Raw genomic sequence first — 9,511 nt, forward strand, 5'->3', positions numbered from 1 at the left:
GGGGGAATTTTTTGAATTTGCAATGCATTTATTCGCTGATCCAGTTGACTGCCTTGATTGACACTTGAAAAATGAGTTGCTTCTTATCAAATGAAACCTGACGATTTTTATCTAGTTTTGCTTTCAGGAAAGGCAATATATTTTATAGAATAAATAAATATTATGTATGAGCACCCTCACATTATCAATAATACATGAATAAAAAAAGGTGAACTTCTTCTACATGCATTTGTATTTTATTACTTTAATTTTCTTCCTCCCTACAGGAGTTACATTTTACAGTAACTGCAGACAGACAAGGCAACTCTTTTGAAGGAAAATGCTTGAGATAACTATGACGTAATTATTTTTATGTTTTTCTTCACCAAAAACACTGTAAATTTTCCATTTAAAAACATTTGTGCATTTCAGTTATAAGCTGCATAAAGAATGATTATTGTATCACAGTCCCTTTTTCCCAGTGTGCTATATTACAGGCTAAAGTATAATTATATATATATATATATATATATATATATATATATATATATATAAACGTAAATTAAATTTATATATTCAATTTTTTACATGTAAATTAACAAAATTCTAATATATTAAATGAACATGCACATATTTATATCTGAGCTGACGCCACTCCAACCTCACACAATATTCTCACAGTGGACGTAAACGATATTATTGTCTTTCTGGAAGCACTGACTCAAGGTCTCCATGCATAATTTGAATTTATTAACCTGGTATAATCATCGGGGAGTTTTGGAAAAGAAACGAAGAATTCACCAGAAGGCCTTCAAGGTCCAACAGGTTCTGTTCTGACGCCAGCCTGTAATAAATACGCGATCCGGCCTTGACTTTAAAGCAATCCCTGGTTTTAAATCTCTCAGCTCCAAGTTCAGACAGCCGACAGGTCCTTGACTCGTCTGTAACCTTTTATTGCACAGGAGGAAAGCAAATAGATCAATGTTGGTCTTAGAAATTGATGGCGAACAAAACCTCAAACTAAAACCGCCCCAATGTCGGCGACAGCGGTAACAAATCAGATCAAAACGCTGACATTGCCTCCTCCTCACACGCCAACCTCACAGGCTCGCTTTCGGGCTTGTTTCTGTCGCCCCCAAGTGGCGACGAGGTCGCAACTGCGACGAAACTGTAATTAAAAGCAACAGAATTATAATTGCGGTTAATTAGCGGGAAACTGTTTCAAGTGAAGTGGCCGTGATCGCAAAGAGAGATTACAGCTCAGGACGCGACAAGAACAGTTTCAGGGTCCCACGGTAACGACCTCACAGACGCCTGGTTTTGATTTCCACGATCCCAACGTGGCTGCTAAATTTACCGCTTGACTTCAGAAATGCCCCCTCGGGTTGGCATGGCAACGCCGTGTGGTTACAAGTAGAAGAATGTGAAAACAGCAGGGGGCGACTGATCCCTACATATGAGGCAATCACTGAAACACACACACACACACACACACACACCCGAACCGGGTTGTCATCGGCAACCGGGTTCTGACCTTTTTTTTTCTTTCAAGAGATTTGCTATTATGAGTCAGATGTGAGTTATATGCAGAGAGGAAATCTTTGTTTGCAGTTTGATGAAAGGAAGAGGGAAAAGGTAGGTTTCTAGAGTCAGATATATTTTTTTAATGAATAAACAGTCATGTGCTCTTAAAATCTCACTTTTTTTGGATTCCTTGTACGTAAAAAAGTAATTAAAACGTAAACAACTCTTCCCGGAAACTATTTAACACTTCAAACTATGACTTCAGTTCAAACCACAGACATCCTGACCAGATACGACTTCATATCACTCTCAGTGGACGTCTGGTTTGAAGTTTAACGACTACTATGCCTCACATTTATTGATGCAGAAACCACTTTAAAGGACAACAACATATCTGTTGCAATGTAAATCGATTAGACTTGATTTCGTACTTCCTGTACTCCTCTTCGTCTCTGTTTGTTCTAAACCAAATACGAGGGGAAAAAAAACACCCAAAAATGGAGCACTTCAAAGTTCAAGCTGCACCCGGAGGCATCTTATTCATTTATTTTCATTTACTTATTTTTCTTTCCCTCCGTATTCGCACCTTAACTCTGAAGCGAAACACCCAGTAAGTGCCATGTTGCAGTTTCTCGAGGCCAAATCGCCCTGTGTTCTTTGCAGCTGGTGCGAGAGAACACGTCACATGGCACAGGAGCCATCCGAACACATCCTACTCCTCTCATCATTCTTCTGCTTGTTACCAAGCAACATGATCACATAATAAAAGGCAGAGGGAAGAGAGGAGCAAGAGAGAGAACGTGTGGGTAGAACAGTAAGACGCGAGAGCATAAAAGGATGGAGACAGCGCCGAAGAAATGGGGAGGTCATGGTGCTCCGAAAGTAGAAGAATACCCCCTTGAAACCAAAAAGACACACCTCTCACACTGGGAGCCAGATGCTCTGCTGCCTCTTTAGGTTTGGAGCCATTGTAGGGAAGTCTTTCTTCAGCCTCTCTGTTCATTATTTGAAGGTTTAAGATCTGTTCCTCGTGTGATAGTTCTCTTGAAATATGGCAGAATGAGGTTGCTCACTGTGAGATGTCAACGAGCCTGAGTGAAATGTAACTCCGTGAGTGGATGACTCACCAAAGCAGGACATGACGCGTCTCAGTTGTATTTAACGTGATAAAGCTCGTGCTGGCAAAGGTCACATGGGAGCTGTTCACCGCGGTCGCCATAGAAACCGTTTCTACAACAGGTGACATGGACCTCAGCCTCCTAATGTCACCTTTGGCCTAGATGCCTGTTTGGTAGATGGAGCCGCTCAAACAGCCTCACTGGTGTTCTCAGGTTGCAAATGTAACAACCTACATTTTAGTTCTGTCCCGTCACAAGACATGTGGGCCGATGTTCCTCCACGTCATGTCTCCAAAAACTAGAGGCTAATATTTGTAAGCCTCTTGTCTTTTCTGTTTCCTTTGAAGCGGTGGATTCTTCCTCATAGAGCAGCTTTCCAGGCCATGCTGTTTCTGAACTCGTTTCACTGTGGATGTTGACCGTCACCCACCAGTTTCAGCTTGTATCTCCACAAAGTCTTTGTTGCTTTTGTTCTGGCGCCGAAGCACAAAATTTTACACCAAAGAAGAGTCTTCTCTGGAGCCGGTGTGTTTCCTGGCTCACATAATGTCTGAGCATGTAATTTTCTTTGAGCAGATGAACCTGGCACCTTCCGGCATCTGAATATTGAACCAGACCTGTAGCGGTCCACAATTTGCATCATGATAATAACTGATGTCTTGACTTTCCCCACAATATCACATTTAACTATCCTTACAACAATGTGACGAGAGTTGTAATAATTCAACTTCTTTACAGGTTGCAAAAAACCAAACGTATTATGAAGAATCTGCTACTTGTCCTCAAACAATAGTTTGTATAAAGAGGTTTCCTAATTAGTCTTGACATAGAGTTGCATGGATGCCAGAAAAAGGCCATGCTTTTTGACCAAATGAGCAACAAAATACTTGTTTAAGGTGCCGCCCCCTGATACAGTGGCACCCTGGGCAAAGAGCCACAACGCCTGTACCAGAAACTGCCGCTCTCTGCTATCTAAACCCTCACCCAGACTGATGCAAGTAGAATTAACAGTTTTCCACTGGCTGAGGCAAACAAGTGAAGCTCATCGCACAACAACAGCAGTCAGACTAATCGAACAAATGTTATAAGAAATTGCTAAAATCATAATTTTTATAGCAGCCCCATTTACAGTCCCACTGCTGCTCACAAGCACACTTTGATCTCCTTGAAAGTGCTGTGAAAATCATCTTGTCAAATCTCCAGCAAGTCTAAATCTCATTGATTATCGACTTGACATTAAGGACGACAGTGGAAATATCATAATCCTGCAGGAGGATGAGGGAGGAGGAGAGAGGAATCAGAGTGAGCGAGGAGGAGGGGGATGAATTAACAGATTTAGTGTCATCTCTCAGTCTGGGAGAGCAGCCAAAGTATCGACCGCCTTAATCCGTTCATCCCTCTCTTCCTCCTCCTCCTCCTCCTCCCTAACCAAGTCTCAGCCTCCCTGTCTGCTGCCAAACCAGATTTCATCTGTTTTGTTTTGTGTTTGTCTCCCCCCCTAGCCCCCGTTAAGATTAAAGTCGCCTAATACTTTTTGTTTGTTAATATAACCACTGTTGACGTGAGGTTGAAGCATTGGAAACTTTAAGCTGTCTGGTCAGATCTGGAGGCGCCCAGCAGCACATCTGCTAGAACGCTTGCTATCCACTTGAGAGAGGGAGAGAAAATTAAAAGGGCCTTATCCCAAATTAAAAGGCATGCTAATTTTCATCATCATAAGAAAAATGACAACACTCAAGCCCCCTGCCACAAGCTGAAGGTTTCGAGCATCATGAATAAGCAATACTCATTACTTTACATCAATGTTTAGCTTTATACTTTATTTTATTACTTTTAGAAATTGTGGAGTACTCACTATTCAGACCAATATTATACTTTTTATATTATTATGCAGAGAAACTCCTATTCGTTCTTCCAGGGAAACTCCTTATAAATGATAAATTATGGAGTTCTTATAATTATCTTGCAACCCAGAAAAGGAATTAGTACAAACTTAGAATCCAGATTAACTCACCTTTCTACCTTATAAATTATGGACTACTTATTCTTAAACATGGGGAACTAATAGTTTTATTCTTTTTCTTCTTTTGCTCTGTCCTTTGGTTTGTTATTTTTGTTTGCATTTCCTTCTAATTCATGTAAAGCACTTTGAATTGCCTTGTTGTTGAAAATGTGCTACATAAATAAAATTACCTCTCCTTACCTTACCTCAAACATCAGCGTTTCCAACAATTGTTGGCTTAAATTACATCTGCGGACTCGTGATTAAAGACTAAAATGTCATAGTTTCCCCGCGGCAGAATCAGCCGCGCATAAAAGGGAAATTAAATAATTAATCACGATAAAACCGCTCACTGATCTGAGGAGGGGACGGACGGTGGGGGACGATACGATACGGTGCGTGAGGTGAGGTAATAACGGGAGCGCTGACAGCTTACGTGAACTGCTCTCTGTTAATCTGACACTGGGTTTTCTGATGGAGAATCAGCTCTAATCTCACGACTAGCCCCGATAAGTCCGCTCACAACCAGACCGCACGTGTGAACGGCAGGCAGGAGTAAACACGGAACATTGTGCACACGCAGATGCAGGATGTAAGACGGTCTGGCCAGGCAAGAAAATCAATAAAGGTCCGGTAAATACCTTAAGAGTATGAACATGTTTAATCTCAAAGCTACACGAGCTCAAAGTCAGATTTAGAAATGGGCAATTTAAAGCTTGAAGTGATGGATTAGAAGATGAAGAAAGAAAAAAAAAGAAAAACAGAGAGATTAGAAAAGTTAACAGTTTGGGAGTTTTAATGATAAACATATATCATCCAAGGGTATATTTACATAATATTTCGGTAAGCTGTAATAAAACAATAGTTTCACTTCATTTTTTTTATGATTACACTGAATTTGGGGCTGTGTTCGCACAGCCGAGAGGCATCCTGCTGATATTACTACAATATTTCAAGCTGCAGACAAAGTGCAGCTCGAATACTGTGGAATAACATTTCCACAATTTTATGCAAAGAAAAAAAAACGTATTAAACAAAAGTTATGACACAGTAGGAAGCAGAGGTGCGTATTGTATTCACATTTATTCTTTACTAACGCAACAATAAAAAAGATACATGGCAAAAACAAATGTTTCCCATGATAGCATCTTAAAACAGCAAAAAATATAAAGTGGAATTTCTTTAAAAAAAAAAAAAAGCTGCACATTTTGGGGGGAAAAAAAATCATACCAATATGTGATATAATCATACCACATGGTGGTGGTTGTGTGATGGTGTGCTCTAATATCAGACGTTGTACTTTTTTTCACATAATGATTGATTTAGATAACTAATTCTCTCTTCATAAATTACATCATCATTTGAAAAGCAACTTTTGGTTTTCCTCAGGTTACCTCTGATTGATAATAACCTTTATTTATTTGTTTGTTTTGATTATCTGAAGCGTTATAATGTGATAAAGAAGCAAACATAACAGATCTGCGAGGGATGTGGAGATCTTTCACTTTTTGGGACAATGACAAACAACATCAACGTTTTTCAAAACCTGGTCAAACATTTATTAATAAAGAAAATAAACAAATACATTAAGGCAGCATAATATGTATATCAAACCATCTCAGATCCTACATGTTTCACGTTATTTGACTAATTAATTGGACTGGAGTATCAATTTTTACCAATGTGATCAGTTTCTGTAGTGTGACCCCACGACAGAAACCTTTCCAGTGTCACCTGTCTGTGTGTGTTTCTGTATGTGTAATGAGTGAAGAAGGCTGAGGAAGGGATGGGAGTGAGGGAGGTGGGGGCTCTTGTGAGGTGAGACGTGTAAGCCTGCTGCTTGTAGCAGAGTTAGTGGGGATTAGGACATGTATATGTGGGATAAGGCCGAGTTATTGAGACCGTGCAGATCACACCCATCTGTCCAAAAAGAGCCGGTCCGCCATTAGCTCCGTCACTCTCTCGTTCTCAGCGTACCCGGCTGCGTGCACGTCTCCTTTTTTTTTTTCCCCCCCTTTTTATTGATTTAGCGATGATTCTGAAGTCAACTGCGGCCACCCGGGCCAGCGCTTCCATCGAGGCCTTTTCCTCAGTTTCTCCAACTCCGAGGGCTCATGTTACTCGACCTCACATGGCCTCTCAAAGGATAAACGCTGAAGGATGTGAGACCTGGGCTAGCAGGGTGACAGCGGGGGCAGCGTCCCATTCATGGGTTTTTGTAGCAACAATGGGAGATGCTCTGGCTTAAAGGGTCATTGCAGTTAAATTAACTAACTAACTATGGAAACTGTTGTGGGTTTTGAATATTTTTTTAAGCCAACTTGAAGCTCAACTGCTGCTGCTGCTTTTAATCTGCAGAACTTTCAAACAAAGAATTGTGTTTATTTGATGAGCTTAAGCATGTAGTTTTTATACCCACATATATGAAAGTAATTTAAATCAGTATGACACAAAAACTAGAAATATGCTTTAACACACACACACACACACACACAAAAGATTGTGCAAATTGTGCAGAATTGTGAAAATAAACATAAACTAAATAAGTAAATAATATATTTTCTCTGTTTGGTTCCAGGGTGTAACTGTATTAATATAAAGAGTCGATTTCTTTGATGAACTGATGCTGGTGCAGCCATTTCTCCTCGGTAAGCTTGTGGACGTTAACGTCTCCCTGGCAACCAGTTCTGACTATTTCACATCTTTTTAAAACCACTCCATGAAACAGGAACTGAATGTTTCAAAAGCCTTTTTTTTCTCTCTCATTCTTTTCTGACTCTGGGGTCAGGTTTATGTGAAAAGCCTTTATAGTGCAGCCCAGGCAGGGTGTGTTATTATATTACTTGAAAATGGCCTCAAAAAACCAATATTGTCATTTATCGTAATAAGATCTAGGACTATCTATCATCCAGCAAAACTTGTTATTGTGACCTAAGGACAAAATAGACATTTTTACTGTTTCTGTAAGATGATAGAGGCACAGTTCAATATACAGGAAAGATTTCAGGATATATGATATCTGTATTTTATTCCCAGTTGGACGGTTTCGGCCTTCTCGCTGTCATCCTGTATGCATGCAGCACTGCTCTCTGACAACTCATCCGCTCGTATTTTCAATCGTTACGGTAATCTCGGTCAGTAGGTAGTTAAATGACAGCAACAGGAGGCTAAACAGCAAAAACAGTGGGTTCAAAGGTCTCACCTGAATGTGCATTAAAAATCGATAGGATAAATGCATGCACGACTGCAGATGCAGAGGATGTAGTATTTTCAGTAGAGCATGAGGTAAGTTCCTCTGTGTCTCTGCCTGTCTTTGTCTCACCCCCTCACCGGAGGCCCTGTTGGTTTAGCTGCTAAGCTTTCCCTGGAAACACACGATGGGCAGATAGAGAAGCTGGAACAGGGAGCGTAAAAGAAACACTGAAAGAGAACAGATGTAATTTTACCAGTCTTCATTCAGGCTAGATTGCCTCTTAAATAATGTACACTGCTCAAAAAAATAAAGGGAACACTCAAATAACACATCCTAGGTCTGAATGAATGAAATATTCTCATTGAATACTTTGTTCTGTACAAATTTAATTGTACTGACAACAAAATCACACAAAAATCATCAATGGAAATCAAATTTATTAACCAATGGAGGCCTGGATTTGGAGCCACACACAAAATTAAAGTGAAATGTTCCCTTTATGTTTTTGAGCAGTATATTTATTCAGTTTTTTTTTCTGTTGTGTAGATTTCAGAAATATTCTGTCTGAAACTTTTGTTTGTGCTTCTCTGGGATCTTTTTTCCACGACTCAGCATGTCTGCTTGCATTAAAGGTTTTGTTTGCTGTCTAAATCAGATTTGTGATGGCACTATTAACTCACTGATTCCACAGCGAGACACTATTAAGACACGCAGAGACTCAGGATTAACAAGTTTAGCTTTTAAGGAGCATCGAGAAATGCTTGTTGTGCATTTCCCCGCTGAGGGTTCTTAGAGGGACAACGCTGAGCTAAAAATGTTCACATTTAAGGTTTTTATCCCAAGTCCAAGAGGCATGGGACATGACTGAGAGACACTTACTGTCAGTGTGAAATTATTTAATACCTTTAATATAAAGCATTTAATAACGTTTTTCAAAAGAGTTGTCTAGATGTGTTAATTACATTATTAATTCTGAAGTTGAAACAGGCTGAACCTTGTAAAAAATATATATAAATGTACTGAGGCTTAGAAAGGGAAGAAGTTGGATTGATATTTTAATTCAACTTTAGAAAATATTTTTTTTTATTTATTATTATATAAATGGCAGATATAACAAGGAAATCTAGCAAAATATTGAGTGGTTTCACCAAGTACAAGGAGAAGAAAAATATTTCCAACTGAACACTTTTCTCAGAAAATACCTAGTAGTAATGTTATATTATAACTTAGACTGTCATTATACAATGATTTGCAAAATAATTAATGCCTCTTTACATTTTCCACACTTATTGGCATTGCATGAGCAAAGTACTCAGGATTTTTTTTTAATGAGATTTAATGAAATAGACCAAGATGACAGAGTGGCACATGATTGTGAAGTGAAAGAAAAATGGTACATGGGTTTCAATTCTTTCTTTCTTTCTTTGCAAAAAATAAAATAAAAAATCTCAAAAGTTTACTGTGCATTTTCCATTTGAATCAAGACTTTGTAAAATCATGTTTCACTATGATCACTGCTGCAAGTCTAATCTACAGAAAATTGACACATTTTAGTAAAAAATAAAACATACTGCTGTATGATCATAATTTTTTTTTCTTGTCTTGCTACAGTCGGTTACAGTTAGTTCTGGACTTTGACTGGGCCATGACATCATAGCTCAAGCTGTATGTTCAGGGTCCTGCTGGAAGGTGAGT

General features: G+C 39.1%; 1 protein-coding gene across 1 annotated transcript in view; it reads left to right on the plus strand.

The window, feature by feature from the left end:
• The window catches only part of LOC106963236 (leucine-rich repeat-containing protein 16B-like), a 43,797-nt gene extending 40,999 nt beyond the window's left edge, over nt 1-2,798 (plus strand). Inside the window, exon 38 of the mRNA XM_015058037.1 lies at nt 2,743-2,798. Coding sequence (XP_014913523.1) covers nt 2,743-2,783 — 41 coding nt within the window. The 3' untranslated portion in view covers nt 2,784-2,798. The remainder of the gene's footprint in view (nt 1-2,742) is intronic.
• The last annotated feature ends 6,713 nt before the right edge of the window (nt 2,799-9,511 follow it).

Source organism: Poecilia latipinna, unplaced genomic scaffold, assembly GCF_001443285.1.
Source record: "Poecilia latipinna isolate Pla-1442-1.1 unplaced genomic scaffold, P_latipinna-1.0 Scaffold63, whole genome shotgun sequence".
NCBI classification, from domain to species: domain Eukaryota; kingdom Metazoa; phylum Chordata; class Actinopteri; order Cyprinodontiformes; family Poeciliidae; genus Poecilia; species Poecilia latipinna.